General features: G+C 36.9%; 2 protein-coding genes across 6 annotated transcripts; one reads left to right on the forward strand and one right to left on the reverse strand.

The window, feature by feature from the left end:
* The first annotated feature begins 2,770 nt into the window (after positions 1 to 2,770).
* Positions 2,771 to 7,213, forward strand: LOC113712356 (DEAD-box ATP-dependent RNA helicase 45). 2 transcript variants are annotated; one of them, XM_072066848.1, is made up of 2 exons: positions 2,771 to 3,035; positions 3,331 to 7,213. In XM_072066848.1, the coding sequence occupies exon 2, from the start codon at positions 3,592 to 3,594 to the stop codon at positions 7,072 to 7,074; it is 3,483 nt and encodes a 1,160-aa protein (XP_071922949.1). In that variant the 5' UTR covers positions 2,771 to 3,035; positions 3,331 to 3,591; the 3' UTR covers positions 7,075 to 7,213. The 2 variants fall into 2 exon arrangements, with proteins under 2 accessions (XP_071922949.1, XP_027091549.1); XM_027235748.2 differs by having other exon boundaries at positions 3,547 to 7,213.
* A 2,630-nt stretch (positions 7,214 to 9,843) lies between these two features.
* On the reverse strand, positions 9,844 to 17,635 carry LOC113711737 (uncharacterized). Of its 4 annotated transcripts, none has more exons than XM_072066849.1 (5): positions 17,361 to 17,635; positions 15,321 to 15,520; positions 12,391 to 12,492; positions 12,124 to 12,175; positions 9,844 to 10,289 (listed from the first exon to the last, which is right to left on the reverse strand). In XM_072066849.1, exons 1-5 carry the CDS (start codon positions 17,449 to 17,451, stop codon positions 10,153 to 10,155), a joined length of 582 nt encoding a protein of 193 aa, XP_071922950.1. In that variant the 5' UTR covers positions 17,452 to 17,635; the 3' UTR covers positions 9,844 to 10,152. The 4 variants fall into 4 exon arrangements, with proteins under 4 accessions (XP_071922950.1, XP_071922951.1, XP_027090725.1 ...); XM_027234924.2 differs by lacking the exon at positions 9,844 to 10,289 and adding an exon at positions 11,581 to 12,034; XM_072066850.1 differs by lacking the exon at positions 12,391 to 12,492.
* Positions 17,636 to 17,836: the final 201 nt, after the last annotated feature.

Consider the following 17,836-nt stretch of genomic DNA (forward strand, 5'->3'; position numbering starts at 1 on the left):
CGTAAGCTCGAACTCGATTTTATTTTACATTACTCGACCTCATGTTTATCGAGCCAATCGAACTTAATCAAGGCTAATCGAATTTAAGAAATATAAATTTATATTTTATATAATTTTAAATAAGGGATAAAATAGATATATCATGCTAATAAATAAAATTTTTTTAAAAACATATATATTTGAAGTTCGATTAAACTCGACGAGCTTTCGAATTTCACATATTAAACTCGAACTCGACTTGTCAATTAACTCGAGCTACTTGAACTCGACTTGTCAAATAGGTTGAACTCAAATTTGGTTAATATGAACTCGAACTCGAGTTTTGACCGAACAAGCTCGCGAGTTACTTAATTAAACTTGACTCGTTTGTGTGACAGCCCCATCTTACCCTAAAGCGAACCAAAGGGTTCGGCGGACCGCCTGCCCAACTCTCGCCAGGACTACGGAGTCGATACACACAAATCCAATAGTACGCGCGGGAACCCAACGAAAACAAACCACCGGAGACCACCAAAAGTTAAAACAGAGCTTACCAAACCATACGGAAGTACGGGACGTCGATTAAATACTTATACATATATTTACATTGGAGTCTTGAACAAATAAACCAAAATACAAGTCAAAGTATTCACGCTACACAAAGTACAATTAGGATTTCAGTTACAGAGGAGCATAAGCAAATAACAAGAGAAGTCCTACAACTAACTCAACTCTTTTCTCCCAAAATCTTGGTTTCAAAACATGGAATCCTGTAAGGAAAACAAAATAACGGGAAGGGGGTGAACTTACGCTCAATGAGGTACCAAAATAATAGCAATTTAAAACATGACATTTCATATTCAATTAGTCACATATGCATATCAAATAAGGATATGAACAAACATCTTAAATAGAAAGGATACGGGTGGCTCTCAGGAGCCAATTTCCATCTGCAGTACTTGATCCAAACCCGTTGACTCTCCGTCAACGTAAATAGAACCAACATATCCGTAGATCCCACTTTACACCAATTTTCGTTCACCAAACATACCCCTACCGGGCCCGAAATCCAAACAGTACAGAAATGGTAATATTCGAGTATACCAGAATCAAGGGTCTCAATACCCAAAGATCCCAAAACAGACTACCGTGGTTCGTTATCTAATCGACCAGACCCTTGCCGGCCCGACTCGAGTAACTAGCCACAGGTGTTGAGCTCAGAGGTCACAGAAAAGTCGTTGGATACCAGCTTCCAAACAACATCAGAACGGATACAGATACAGATAATAGATACAGAAACAAACAACAGATTCCGATTTGCACCAAAAATTAGCATATGAACAGACAAGAGAACGAGTGTGATAAAGTACACCCTCGTCTCAAACAAAATAAACAGATAGTTCAGACGTTCATATCACATATTGCATGTATAGAAACCGAGTTAAACAACAAGTGAGGGGAGTGGTACACTCACCGGTTTCAGTACAGATACTTCAAAAGTTTTTGCCCCAAAATAGAGCTTTAATCACCAAGAAACCCTAAAATAACCAAGGTGAAACAATTATGGTTCCCACTTTCACGAATCCAGTACACGAAATGCATAAATAAGACTTAACTATAAGTCGTGTGCCTGATCAAATTAGCTACCAGTGCAAAGAAATAACAAATGTGATTTTGGAGTAAAAGGTAGCGGTTGGTATCAAAGATATGAATAACCCTAAAACCCTTCGCTCAAGTCACAAGTAAATCCAACTAGCCTTCAAGTAAAGTTTCGGGCAGCATATCCCTTGTGTTTACCTATTTTCCAGCCATTAATGGCTTCATTATTTTCCTCAAATCAGTCCCAACATCTCATACAAAATAATCTCATTTTCAAAAGCCGTTCACTAGGTTTAAAGTCATATAAATACAAAAATCAAGATTTAACAGCATAATAATTTCTTTGTCCATAATAGTTATCTCTAAATATTTTGCCAAGATTTAACAGCATGAATTGTATAAGCCAATGATATTCCCACTTCACTCCTTATTTTACACCTATTTGTATGATTTAAACATCCATATAATATTCTACCTCACCAAATCCTTTTACATTTTTGATTAATCATATAACATCTTTTTAAATGTTTTATGAATTAGTAGTATGTAGAACATAATAATTTCATTTTTTTTCTCAACATACTAAAACTTTTCAACATGTAGTAGGTGTATTTAATCAAAATCATACAACTCTTATTTCAACTTATAAAGGGCGAATTTCTATTAACCTCATATGGGAACTCAAGAAAGACAGTGTCCATTTCCTAGAATCTTATTAAATAGAGAATATATTTTTTTTTTGTTTGCAAAAATTCACATAATAGAGAGACTTGCAAACATTTATAATGAGAAAAATGAAAAGTCTAGAACACACAGCTCCCTAAAATACATCTAACTATATATAAATAAAGTATGAATTATTATTATTATTATTATACTTTATGTAATACCAAAAGTGTCATTTTGTTTGTTACTTTCACTTTTGGAGCTGCCAAAATCCTATTTTCTTTTTTTTCTAGTTCAGCGCTGTCGACATAGGTTCCTAGACAAGCAACAAAATGAGAAAACAAAAAAAAAAGGAAAATTTTTCAAAAAATATACGAGATAATTTTATCTACTACACTATTTGTTTGGCCAATATAATGTTTAACTTCTTTTTTTTTGTAAGGGTTAAGTTACGTTGGGCCATTTAAAAATAATAATAAAAAAAAACTTTTGGAAAAAAGAAAAAATGACAGAATAAAACACCACGCGCTCGTTCACCCGGGTAGGCCGTCGCCCGCCTGCCCGAAAACATAATACAGCTACTACCCTTTCGCTCTTTGTTTTTCCTCTTAAGAATTAATTGCCCTCGCTGCTGCCTTCCACTCGTTTCTACAATTCGAAAATTCGGCATTTTTTTCAATTAAATCCCATATTCTTCTCGGATTCTAGCTTCTTTACCGAATTTAGATATTAAAAAAGCCGCCCTGGTTTCAGATTTTGTACTAATCCATTTTTTCGCTCTCCAATCTAAGGTATGCCTAATTTTCCCCTTTTCTATTTCCATTTTATCTAAATTTCGCATTAGGATTTTCGATTTGACGCATGCTTATGTATGTATTCTGATTTGACGCATGTGTATGTATATATATACTTATTTGAGGTTTGCTGATTTATATAGTAAGTTATTTGATTCAGAGCTAGGGTTTATTTTTTGATTACTGTCTGTTTTGGATTTATTGGGAATTAGGGATTTATATAGAATTAGGGTTTGTGCTGAACAGAGAACTTGTATAGGTATCTGATTAATGTTTTTTTCTTCTTTGACAGGATTTCTGAATAATGTTCCCAATAGAACTTTTTTGGGCATTCTGTCGAACGCCTTATGGAACTGGATTTGATTGGAATATTATTTACTTTTATTTTTAAAGAAATTTTCTACATAATGGCTTCCAGATTATCTGGTAGCCCTGCTGTGATAATTAAGATGTTTACGGTGAATATTCTTGTTTCAAGTTATCTAATGAGTCTATTTTCTGTGGACAGTTTTGAGAAATTAGGATTTTGCTACGAATTGGTGTTGGTGTCATCATGGATGATGTTAAGCAGAAATCAAGGAAGGAAGGTTCAGAGAAGGAGTCACTGAAGAGGAGTCACCGTGACAGAGAGGATAGGGACCGTGACAAAGAGAGGAATGGGGAGAGGTCCAAGGACAGGGTCAGGGACCTCCACCGTTCATCTTCTGATAGAAAGGAAAAAAAGGAGCGGGAGAGCCGTCACTCTGAGAGGGAGAGGAGTAGTGATGACAAATATAGGGATAGGGATAGGGACAGGGAGAGACACAAGGATCGGCACAAAGAGAAGGACAGGGAAAAGGAGAGGACTACTGGTCGGGATGCTGAAAGAGCTAGAGACAAGGGTAGAGACAAGGAAGACAGAGAAGTTGACAGGGAGAAGGAAGAAAAGGAGCGAGAGAGAGCAAAGGAAAGGGAGCGAGAAAGGGCAAAGGAGAGGGAGAGAGAGCGTGAAGAAAGAGAGAGGGAGAGAGAAAGAGATAGGGAAAGGGAGAGGGAGAGGGAGAGAAGGGAGAGGGATCGAGAAAGAGAGAAGGATAGGAAGGAGAGAGAGAGGGAGAAGGAGAGGGAGAGAATCAGAGAAAAGGAGAAGCGTCGTGAAGCAGATAGGGATTATAGTAGTGATGAAAATGGTGTCAGGGACCGTGACAGAAAGAGGCGGAGAAGAGATGATGACCATAAGGACAGGGATCGTGAACAGAGTAGCAAAAGCAGCAAGCACAGGGATGAGGTTGAAGTTAGTAGTCCCCAGAAAATGGAGGAGGAAGACTTTGTGGATAAGAAAGAGAACACACGAGAAGAAGATCTTGCTGAAGAACAGAGGAAATTGGATGAGGAGATGGAAAAGCGGAGGAGGAGAGTTCAGGAATGGCAAGAATTAAGAAGAAAAAGGGAGGAATCTGAGAGAGAAGTACTGGGAGTTGCAGCTAATGTAGAAGAACCCAAGTCTGGCAAGGCTTGGACCCTGGAAGGGGAATCTGATGATGAAGAAGCTCCATCTGAGGGAAAAGAAGATGCTGATATGAGTGTGGATGGAGGTGGCAAGACCATGGATGGGGATGGAGGTAGCATGGCTGTTGATTCTGAGAATGAGCATGTCATATCTGCAGCTGAGAATGGTGTTGGAGGTAGCATGGATGATGAAGAGATTGATCCCTTGGATGCTTTTATGAACTCTATGGTCTTGCCTGAAGTTGAGAGGCTTCATTCTGAGCCTCCTGCATCTGAAGACATGGATACCGGTTTGAAGGAGAAAAATGGCAGAGGCAACGGAGAACAGCCTAACAAAGGTGTGAATAAGTCTATGGGAAGGATCATTTCAGGCGAAGATTCTGATTCAGATTACGGCGTTATTGAAAATGAGGAGGATCCCCTGGAGGATGAAGATGATGCAGAATTCATGAAAAGGGTAAAGAAAACTAAAGCAGAGAAACTTGGAGTTGTCGATCATTCTAAAATTAACTATGCTTCATTTCGAAAGAACTTCTATATTGAGGTGAAGGAGATTGCAAAAATGACTTTTGAGGAAGTAGCTACTTACAGGAAAGAGCTGGAATTGAAGATACACGGAAAGGATGTTCCCAAGCCTGTTAAAACCTGGCATCAGACTGGGTTAGGAAATAAAATCTTGGAAACAATAAAAAAGCTGAACTATGAAAAGCCCATGCCTATTCAGGCTCAAGCACTGCCCATCATTATGAGTGGCAGAGACTGCATCGGCATAGCGAAGACGGGATCTGGCAAAACTTTAGCATTTGTGCTGCCAATGTTGAGGCATATTAAGGATCAGCCTCCACTGAATTCAGGAGATGGGCCTATTGGACTCGTATTGGCACCAACCAGAGAGCTTGTCCAACAAATTCATAGTGACATCAAGAAGTTTTCTAAGGGATTGGGGCTCAGTTGTGTACCTGTTTATGGTGGTTCTGGTGTTGCCCAACAGATTAGCCAATTGAAACGAGGGGCAGAGATTGTTGTTTGCACTCCAGGTAGGATGATTGACATTCTTTGTACAAGTGCCGGTAAAATAACGAATCTGCGTCGGGTCACTTATTTGGTCATGGATGAAGCTGACAGGATGTTTGATATGGGCTTTGAACCTCAAATTTCAAAGATCGTCCAAAATACACGACCAGATCGACAAACAGTACTTTTTTCTGCTACTTTTCCCCGCCAAGTGGAAATACTGGCTCGTAAAGTATTGAACAAACCTGTTGAAATCCAGGTCGGTGGGAGAAGTGTTGTCAACAAAGATATAGCTCAACTGGTGGAGGTGAGACCTGAAAGTGATAGGTTCCTTCGACTTCTAGAAATTCTAGGTGAATGGTATGAGAAAGGAAAGATTTTGATTTTTGTCCACTCACAGGAGAAATGTGATGCATTGTTTAGAGACTTGCTCAAGCATGGTTACCCTTGCTTATCTCTTCATGGGGCAAAGGATCAAACAGATCGTGAATCCACCATAGCAGATTTCAAGAGTAATGTATGCAACTTGTTGATTGCAACAAGTGTTGCTGCTAGGGGTTTAGATGTAAAGGAGCTTGAACTGGTGATTAATTTTGATGTTCCAAACCATTATGAGGATTATGTTCATCGTGTTGGGCGAACTGGTCGAGCTGGTCGAAAAGGCTGTGCTATAACATTTATATCAGAAGACGATGCAAGATATGCACCAGATCTTGTCAAAGCTTTGGAACTTTCTGAGCAAGTTGTACCTGATGATTTGAAAGCTCTTGCTGATGGTTTCATGGCAAAGGTGAATCAGGGACTTGAGCAAGCCCATGGAACAGGTTATGGGGGTAGTGGATTTAAGTTTAATGAAGAGGAAGATGAAGTCAGGAAAGCTGCCAAGAAAGCACAGGCAAAAGAATACGGGTTTGACGAAGATAAATCTGATTCAGATGATGAAGAAGGTGTTCGAAAGGCAGGTGGTGACATCTCTCAGCAAGCTGTCCTCGCCCAAGCTGCTGCCCTTGCTGCTGCGACTAAGACAAGTGTGCCAACACCGATCCCAACTTCCCAGATTGGTGGATTACCTGTTTCTCTTCCTAGCATCCTCGCAAACATTCCATCTGTTACTTCAGTAGTCCCTGGGAGTGGGCCCAATGATGGTGCAGCCAGGGCCGCAGCACTGGCTGCTGCTATGAACTTGAAGCATACCTTTGCAAAGATTCAAGCTGATGCCATGCCTGAACATTATGAAGCTGAGCTGGAGATAAATGACTTCCCCCAAAATGCTCGTTGGAAGGTGACACACAAGGAAACTTTGTCCCCAATTTCTGATTGGACTGGAGCTGCCATCACAACTAGGGGGCAATTCTTCCCGCCTGGCAAGACACCAGGTCCAGGCGAAAGGAAACTGTTTCTTTTCATTGAAGGCCCTACTGAGCAATCTGTCAAAAGGGCAAAAGCTGAACTGAAACATGTCTTGGAGGAGATCACAATGCAAGCATCTTCCCTTCCTGGTTCAGCCCAACCAGGAAAATACTCGGTTGTCTGATGAAGTTAGTCTCGGGATGCTGAATTTTTTTCTTATCTGTCCACAGTTATGGGTGCAAAATATTTCTTTGGCTGCATAATTGATCTAATATGTGAAACACTTCTTAATTTTTTTATGGGGTATATTTGTTGTTTAATCATTTGCTTTCAGACATTTCTTATAAGACCTCACAATGTGTTGTTTCCGTTCTTATTTGTGGAAGGAAAATGCAGGTTAAAGGGGGTAGAATCAGAAATTTGACTTGCACTTATAACAATGTTCTGCATTTTATTGTTAAATGAGCTTGCACTTAAAATCTTGGTTCTGTCAATTATACAATTGCTTTATTTATTGACATTCAAAAATTATTCGTGATCCTTCTGTTGGTTTCACTTTATGCTGGCACAGCAAGGAAAGATTAAGAATTATCAACAGGTAAATGGTGTTACGCTATTAATTTGGGAAGCTGCAAGGATCAAGATTGGGATGATCTGGGATCATGACAAATGTGCAAGATGGCAGTTAAAATTAAGTGACAGTTGAAGATTCTATGAGCCTTTTAGGTCTGTATATGGAGCAATCAGTTTGTGCACAGCCTTTCTATTTATAAGTTTGAATTTTACATCTCTTTTTCAAATTTAGTTTTATGCCAAATTTACTGCTTCTTCAGTTATCTTCTTCTTCTTCGTCTTCTTTTTTAACTTTTCGGTTAACTTCTGTCTTTTCATTAACTTTGTGTTGACTTTCTTGAATTCTTGACTCTTGTGCAGGCTTAAGGTTGTACATTACCAATGCTTTTGTTATGATTGTGTTTAAAGTTATGCTGTGAAGGAATCTTTTTACCAAATTTCGGCAACCGCATCAATTTGTCTATTCTTCTTTTGTGACATGGATATTAATTTATTCCTCTCTGCTAACATTTTCAATTATTTGAAACAGGAACCTCTATTGCAAGTGGAACTTTTTCCCCTCTCACGTATAGCCAAGCCTTTGCTTGTAGTGTAATAGGAAAAAGAGATGAGCATTGCTGCTGAATGATAATTGGAAACGTTTTCAAGCTTTGATGATGGGAGAATATGCTTGTTGTTGTTGAAAAGGAATATATCTCCATATTTTGACTTCTATTTTGTAGCTATATGGTTTTCAGCAATAGGAGGAGCTTTGTTTGAATAAATTCTTGATTTCTAGGCTTTCAATCTTGAGAGCTTTTTGAGAGTGATAGACGTGTTGGTGAATCATAGACTTTTATGACAAGAGTAGCAATTTCATGAGGAGTTATTGATTAAAGCTTGGCTAGAGTCAATTCGAGGAAAGACTAGGCTGGCAACTTGATGCTAAGTTTTATGCAGCCAGATCAAAAAGTGGAGTCCTTTTCTAACATTTTATTGTTGTTTTGTAGTAGCACTTTTCGTCTTGATAGTTCTATGATCTTTAACACACTGTCATTTTTTCCCTTTTTTCTTGTACAGTTTGTGACTTCTACATCACATGATTATTAGTCTCGTTGACTAGAAGAAATGCATTTTACACAGGTACTTTGTGTCAACGTATAACAACCTATGATTTGAACGTCTTGTTATTTCTTGGAGATGCAAGTATGCGAGACAACTTCGGAAAAGAAGCAAAAGGAGGGTATTTGTAGAGTGTAGTGATGAATAATCTTGGATTCTTTATAGAATATTTGTGATAAGTTGAAAAGGAGAAGGCCTAAATAAAATTGGTATTCAAGGTAGTGTTCTCTTGATGTTTATTGGAGTAAGAAGAAATTTGGTGATGAATGACCTCTGATTCTTAATTGGACAATTGTTTTTGTGACAAGCTGAAAAGGACAAAGGGCTTAATAGAATTGGAATTCAAGGGAGTGGTCTCTTGATGTTTCTTGGTGAAATTGGTCTCTGTTGCTACTATTTATGGATGACCAACAAATAACCTTTTCTCCATTGTGCCATGATTTTCTGACATGTATCTGAATTTTTCTTTATGTAGCTATCTGTTTTGATCAATATGAGCTGTGATCTATGATCAAGAGATTCTTTAGGTATTTTGTATATTGTATTTGCTGATGTTCGTCTTGTCAGCTGGTTGAACAATATTGCTAAGGGTAAATAGTTTTGCATCCGGACAAAGCAAAGGGAAGTGCTGGGCGAGGAGGTGGAGCTAAGTGCAGATTATCGGGTTAGGATGGCTCAATAGGGCACCAAGGGAGCTGATTCATTCAGAAAAGCACTAGGAGCTTTGAAGGATGGATCAGTAGGACGTCAAGGAGCTGATTCAGTCAGAAAAGCACAAGAAGCTTAGAAGGGCTTAGATTTACCAAAAAAAAAAAAATTGCTGCCTCTAAAAATCAATGATTAGGGTTGCTGGAGGCAAAAGGAATTTACAGATTGCTGTTATTCATTCATTTGTGCTTTGTTTATTTACTCGCACTAAGAAATTACTGCTTTTTAAATAGTTTTACTGATGAACGTGCAACTTCTTCCTTATTGTTTGTTAGAATTACTTTGCAATGTTTTTTCGTAGATAACCTGGAGTAGTCACTTGGTCAAGGAATAACGAACGCATCGAAGTAAATTCTGATATATGCATCAAAGGTGCTAGTGAAAAACATAAAAAGCTATGGCTAGGGGCTTACCTTGTCAGAACATAGAAAATTCATTGCTTTTCCTACGGGAAGCAAAAGGTTGTGACGATGCCATAATCTCTCAGCGGAAATGTCGTCGGTTGATGTGAGAAGTATTTCGATATAAATATGCATGTGTGTGCAAATTTTTCTGTTTTTAAGTACTCGTGGAAGGTAATTTTTCGTGTTCCTTTTTATTTTTGAAGTATTTGACACAATCCTATTGCCGGGCAACTGGTAGAGGATGCGTTTCCCTCCTCCACCGGTCCTAACCCCAATTCCGCTAGTCAAACGGGTTTGTACGGAACCCGGATGATGAAAATATTTGAGCATGCTATGAAGCTTTGATGATGTTGAGTGCTGCGTTTTTTGTCCGCTTTGATCATATAATTGCTTCTGGAGAAGCTGTGCTTCGTCTTTCCTCTCTCTCAGCCATGGATTCAGTCTGTTCCTTTTGGAAAGGGGAGGCGGGTCACCAATTATCTTCTTAAAATAAAACGTTGGGGATGGGCTGAGTCCACAGTAGTTTGGGGATGGGCTGAGTCCAGATAATCCTCTATGGATGTCAGCCATAAAAGGTGCCAGGAGGATGGGTTTGCTGATTGGACAAGCGGCACTGACAACCGTCCAGAAAGAAACATTCACAGATCAAATTTTGCGAACAATGCAAACAGTTGAAAAAACATCATGTATGTAACTCTAACACAACTAACATGTGCAAGCCACCACTCTAACACAAGTTACGCAACTAGCATGTGTAAACTCATATGAACAGTAGTTAAATATAACATATCTATCACAAAAATATACAAGCAATGAATAATTGAATTACACAATCTGTTGAAAAACTCTTACACAGTTCAAGAACCGTTCCTACCCCTCTCCATTGCAGTTTGCTTGCAAATTGGTGGTTTTGAATGTTTCCCAAATCGGTGTCAAACAAATCTATTGAACTAAATTTACTCGTATCCGTCTATGAATAATTGGGTATGAATACCTTAAGTTTATGAATATTATTGAAATATTAGTATAAATGGGTTATTCAATAATATTTATTTAATAAATTGATATAATCGGATAACTTATCAAATTTAATTAATCCATTTAAAATTGTTTTCAACAGTTGTATCCTAATTTCTTCACTACCTTTGACCAAACGTAACATCAACAAAAAGTGGAGAACCTCATAAAAAGGTAGGAAAATCTGTTGGCTAGTTTTCAATTTAAAGATAAAGAATGACTTTACATTTAGAGATTTTTCTGTCATATTTTCATTTGTATTTTCTTGGTATCCAATTTCAAGTTCATAAGTTAGTCAATCATTATTTAATCTCTCCTTTCCCTATGCACAGCAAAAAAATACCTAGATTTGTCAAAAGGTGCTGCTGAAAATTATCATCATTCTTGGTGGAAGAGACAAGAATTATTTGGTGCTTTTCTTTTTTTTTTCACCTCAATTATTCTCTTAATAAAAGAGAATATAGTCATTTTGTCATGATGCCCTACTTAATTTTTTTCCTCAAATTCTTCATTTTGCCATGATGTTAACTACTTTTATTTTAATTATTATTTTTATTTATTGATTTTATCTTATCATTTTATTTTCTCGTTGTTTGTAAACTTGCTCATTTTTCAGCATTACCAATTTATGATAAATTTTAGTCTCCTTTTCTACGTTTTCAAAATGAAATTTTAAATTTACACAAAAAATACTAGGGGTTAAAAGCGCAACGGATCTTCTGTGCAACTCTCTATCCCACATTTTATTATATTATTATTTCTCCTTTATAAATATCATGTTTTAGTTCTTTTTGTTTCCTTAAGATTTAGTAACTATTAACTGAGTAAAAAAATTAAATCCAACAGTCTCAAAATAGCAATATATAATAGAAAATTAAAAAAAAAAAGAAGGGAATCAGCCACTCTAAATAGAGCCAAAAAAGATGAAAAAGAATATTATCAATGCCTACAGAGACAACCAGTACTAGAACGTACCATATAACACACTTTTTCCCAGCTCCCAATTTCAAGGGAAAAAGTCAGAAAATAGATGCTGCTTAGATGAGATTTTGAGATCAGAACTTTAGAAAAACTTCTAATCAAACTATTTTCCTCTCATGCTTGACAATTTGATCCACCAGAAGAAACAGCAAATGCAACAATGAATTGCAAGGAATAATTTACACTACATGATTTTTTGCCTGACTGTATCATTCCACAAATACTTCCATTCCAACTGGGATAAAACTTAAGAACCCCCGTGGCGGTTAACCAGGACAGAGCGGTAAAGGGCAGCAACATGCAGAAAACAGATGAACAATATGATAAGATCATCCAGAAGCCCTATTATACCCAAAACCCCTGTGAAGAGAGTAAATATGTTGAAGCAACGTGTGATAAACCAAATATTACTCAACGGTAAGCAAAACAAAATCAAGATTGCAAAATACCTTCTGGGATAATATCCACTGGACTTAGAACATAGATAGTACTTAGCACGGCCTGCATATACAGAAAACTATAATAAATTGTCCATGACAGAAGATTTTCATTCAAAATCCATAAAAAATCTAGGATTCTGCGAGCAATCACGTGGCCTAGACCAAGAAATATAGTTACAAGATAAAATGCTCGTGTGTGGGCTGCATTTGCAGGTAAGTAGCATTCATACTACAGGAAACAGGATGTGTGTGTGTGTGTGTGTTATCTGACTTAACTGCCAAATAGACCCGTGCCCTGATGACTAGTGGAAGAGATCTTTGAGGATCCATTATATCTCGTAACAACCTCCTTAGAAGGAAAGGTAAGTCTTGCATTCTCTGCCAAAAAAAAAAGGGATCATCCATCAACTTTCACCACAAGGTTAATTGTCTTTTACATCTCCTATATAAATCCAAACGATATCACTTTAGATGAACCAGGCTTAAAGATAAGACTTTCTCAAGCTATGTTCAGAAATACTGTGAATGTTTTTAGGGGAAAAAGATGAACAAATAATTTCAGGGAAAATACCAAAATATCACTTTCAAGTCCTAAACTACAAGACCTTTTACAAAAAAGAATACAGGTCAACAGATTATAAGACCTGTAAAAGGAGTCCTCGTGAAGAAGGAATGACAAACACAGCATGTATAAGGTGATGCCAAAGTTCAGCATTGCGGGAGCATCACATCTACTCGTATCTCAATTTTTGGTACTACAGAATTTAGTTGACTTTTCAAAGCATTTGAATAACAATTAATAAGAAATTCTTAATTACAGATCAAAAGCTATTTATGCAGATATCACCCAGTAGTCGCAAGATGGTCTATAAAGGAAAATTGGGAACATGGATAAAAACAAAACTGAGGTCAAATTTTAGAAATGGACAATTTAATTATTTCGAAGCAAGAGAATCGAAATTCCATACACAATAATGCAACTCACCTAAAACTTTATCTTTTCAAACAAGAGAACTAAAGCCCCAGCCAAAGTGGGTAATGAAATGCAACTTAGTTAAATTTTTATCACATTATCTACGATGAAATACATAAATCCTCTTTCTACAATTGAATCTCTAAGGGCCACGCATTCCCTAAAATATGTCTAGTAGGCTATCTCATTGCATATGACATGCTTGATACTTCCCCTTTGAACAAAATACAATAACTATGGAAGCAAAAAGCAACTAGTTGGTGATAGACAAGAGTTACAGATTGAAAGTGTTAGAAAGTTGACAGAATAAAGCAGAAAGGTTAAAACATATTCTGAAAAGGTGAGAATAAAATAACTTGAAAGAAATGCATTCAGACAAAGATGCATAATGCAATTGTCTACTGTTTTCAAACAGCATGAACAGATGCAAAAACCGGACTCATGCAGCTTAATATCCAAATTTATTACCAAAAAAAAAGCATTTAATTCAAATTTTAGCTAATAAGCACCCGTAGGTGGCCCAGTTCAACCCTATTTATCACATTAATGGAGTCTTTAGAAATCTAATAAACTTTTATACAAGTTTCCATGTCTATGGTGTCCATTCTAACTTCTATAGATATGTGGAAGACTTTACCAAAATTCCCCTAAAGCTATTTCACTCTAAAAAAAATTGCCTTAAATATAAGTTTAGATTCAGAATGCTTGATGTGAACTCAAATCCCAAGAGAAAAAGGATAATCAGACAGTTAGGAAAGGCTTGATAACATGTACAATCTGGTTTAGTTATTGACAAAGCTACTTGGAAGCTCAGCCTCAGGAGTATAATTTGATTTTCTATCCAATGACAGTTTAACATATTCGTTACCCCATACGTCTATAAATCCATCTATCTCTAAGTGGGGCAAGCATGGCAGCAGAATCATGAGTGATGGTGAGATTAGGACCCATAGTTTGCCACTTTACACCATGTCAAATCGCTGGCTTATTAGGAACCTTAAGCATGCAAAAAGGTTCAGCTGCTTGTCCTATACCCAACAGTTTCGCCTCCTAATTGACACAAAAGCTCATAAGGTCTATCTCCCCTTCATAACAAATTAGCCTTACATTCTTAGGTCATAAGTCATCTTTATATGCTCTCAAGGACGATGTACAACTTAGCAACATTTTCCCATAACTGCTTCCATAACTAGTGGTTTTCCTAAGAGGCATGAACCAATCAAGTAAGTCACCCAAACTTAACATTCGATCGGTAAACTTACAGGTGTTTGTCAGAAAAGATTTAAAAACATGTTCTAAAGTTCAACTTCAATTTTCTATCCATATAAGTAAGAAAATCAATTCAGAAAGATAAACAGTGATAACATAATAAAAAGAACTCATACACGTATGCCTGACGATGTCTCATGTCTGTGTGTGCATGTAGAAGTTCATTTAGGTTCTTGTACAAAGGAAGAAGCCAAAGTCAATTGGAGTGGGTTTTGCAATTTTTTGACCTCAATAGTCTATAAGAGGTAATAACTTAAGGGATTGAACAAAATCTCAAAAAAGCATCCAGCCAATCAGATCTAAAATATCACCAAGAGCGTAATTTTTTGCGAATGCAGAAAATTATGCTACACTTCTGCCACACAAAAAGAGAGAGAGAGAGAGAGAGAGAGAGAGAGCAAACAAAATAACTTGAGAGAGAGAGAGAGAGCAAACAAAATAACTTGAATCTCATTGCTGATTAACAACAGCAGCAGTAGCTCTCTTAACCATTTTAACTACTAAAGCAAACCATGCAAAATGCAGCCATCCATGGATAACAGAAAAGAAATAAAGAAACAAAATGCACAATTCAAATATTGTGCACAAATGTACTCATACAAGATCTGGTAAAACAATGTTAAAAGAAAGTAATATTCCACACTTGGAAGCAAAGGCAATGGAAGTGTAAAGTGATTCAAAACAGATTAAAAAAAAACCTTTTTTTAGCAGTACCGTACATCAGTTCCCAGTAAGAAAAGGATTGGCAGCACACAAGAATGAAATACCAAGGTTTACCATCCAGAATGCTAGCAGAAAGTAAATACAATTGCATGAACGCATCCAAAGAATAAGAAAACATCAGGCAAAAAAATATAACATATGGATGTGTTCTTGTACTGAAATAAAAAAGTTTCCATCTTCTAGAAGTAGCTCAAAGTTTCAAATTGCAGGCTTCAGGAATGCACTGAACACAAACACATACCTGGACGAGATCATTTGAGCGCTCACTAAATAGACGGTTATAAGTTTCCACCTTTTGCAGAATCTCTGATACCTCAGCATTGTGCCGCAGCCTTGATGATGCCTCACTAGGAATCAACAATGTAATCTGACGGCGACATAAAGGACATTTGCATGGCTGAAGAGCAGGTCCATGATTCCAAACTTGTAATATGCAATTCGCTGAGAAAAAGAGTGCATTTTTCAACATATCACATTATACTTAACTATTTAACAAAAGGGCTTAAGTGGAATTTGCATCAAGTCTCCCTAACCATGTTAGACCACAAGGGTCTGGCACATTTCATTTTTCACCTGACTTCATAAAAGACATGACCCAAATATTGCTAGCACGTTTGATGATACTCCAAACACAAAACCCAATGGGAATGTAGTTCCTATCCCATTAGAAGATTAACAGTACTAATGACCTTAAATTATAATACCAACATGAAAGAATTAACCAAATGAAAAGAAAGCTAACACTGAAAAGTTTCTGATGTTAGTCTAGACCACGTAATTCTTAGAGTAAGAAAAAACCAGTTAATATCTTTTTAAGATCCATACAGAAACTTTCTTTAGAATGCATGTACATTAAAACGCAGTCCTTAACATAGCCATGTAGCATGAAGATATTACTGCATCCAAAAGAATTTAGAATGTTTCATATAATTACTTGTGAAATTTTATATCATTTTTACCCCCACAACCTGAGTTTTACAAAGACAGCAGCTTATTTTTTAACTGCAAGAAACTTGCCTCTATTTCTGAAATGGTCAAATGCTGGGGCAAGATATAAATCAAGGATAAGACTAGCAGAAGAGTAGAAGGAGGAAAAGTTTAAAAGGAGAATTGCCATTGAAAAGTCTTCTTATAACTGGAATTATCTAGTGGTCAATTTACTTGTTCAAATAATCCCCAATTAGGTAGCCACCCTTAAATTTTGCACTTCTAGGTCCAGCAAATGCCAGGGCCACGGTTGCTATATCAGCTGTATGATGAGTTTCAAAGTACTATTTTGGTATGTAGGCATGCCGAAAACCTAAAATGTACATAATACAGATAATCTTTCTGTCATTGAGGTTAGCTATCAATTGTTCCCATCAAATGATATGAGAACTTTATGTGTATCATATGATTTGTACTCCAAACCAAATTCAATTCAGCAATTGATATACTTATTTTCTTAAAATGCATCTATGCACAATATAAACATTTTCAGATTATAAGAAATTGGAAAGGTGGATATATGAAGAGATGTACAACATATATGCATCTATACATGTGGAAATATGCAGATTGAACACAAATCATTCTCACAAGGTTCATTCTATTGACCTTTCATCTTCTACTGGCACCAAGTAAGTTGCCGTTGGGTATATGGTCAATATTGTTCTATGCTTCAGCCCTAGATATCCCAAAAGCAAAATTCATTTTGATATTATGCAGCCCCAGGATGTATTACCTTTGAGTCTTTACCTACAACTGTGTTGGGCGAGTGGCATAGTTCTCATATCTCCAAGACATGACTGTCGGGAAAACTACTTAGGCAATGTCACCATAATATTCAACCAAATGGAGAAGTACAAGAAGGCTCTAAAAAAGCCTTCCCTCAACATGTGGATTATAGAACCAGATACGCTACTCAATTCGCAATTAAGGTGGCAGCACCCATGTGGGATCCTAAGGACAACAATCTTTCTATGCAAAATAGGACTACATAATCCACTAGTTTAGGTCACCTCCACTTTCAGAATCCTTCTGAGGCCAACCTTAATCGGTTAATGGACTATCCCATACATAACCAAATTATCAAATAAAACACTTATACAAAAGAAAGAAAGAACAACATCCATCACAATCATTAATCATGACTAGTAATTCATCAATCAAGAAAATCTCCATGCAAAATCCATTCGTTTTCCCATTAATCTCCATTTCTACTTTCCCTGACGAAAAAGGAAAAATAAGCCGAACCCATTTGAGAAAAAGGAAAACCAAGAAAAGGGTTGGTCTCACTTACTGCAAAACCAGTGAGAGCAATTAGCTTGGGAAGGGAGATGGAAATTGCCGTGACATATTGAGCAGAAATCATTCTCCGGCGGCCCGTCCATCAATCTTTCTTTTGACAACTATTACTACTATACAAAAATCTGATCTCTCTATTTCTTATTGAATAATGTCTGTATGTTCATAAACATGCTTAACTGCTGAGCTAACAAGAATTCAGTTTTCTCTGGTGACTTTTGTTTTCCAGCAAGACTGCCAATGTCCTTTTCTGGGAGACTTCACTTCTTTTATTTGTTTTTTTTTTCAGGCACTTTACTTCGTTCATAAGAATTTATATTAGGGATAATTTCAGAAATCTCCCTTGAAATTTTTAACTATTTCACTAGCTTCCCTACTAATTTTGAAAATTGCAGTACCCTCCCTTGAAGTTAATTATTTTGTAACATTAAGGTCAAATCAAAAATTAAAATGTGATATTGCGAGAGAGAA

This window comes from Coffea arabica, chromosome 10e (assembly GCF_036785885.1).
Source record: "Coffea arabica cultivar ET-39 chromosome 10e, Coffea Arabica ET-39 HiFi, whole genome shotgun sequence".
NCBI classification, from domain to species: domain Eukaryota; kingdom Viridiplantae; phylum Streptophyta; class Magnoliopsida; order Gentianales; family Rubiaceae; genus Coffea; species Coffea arabica.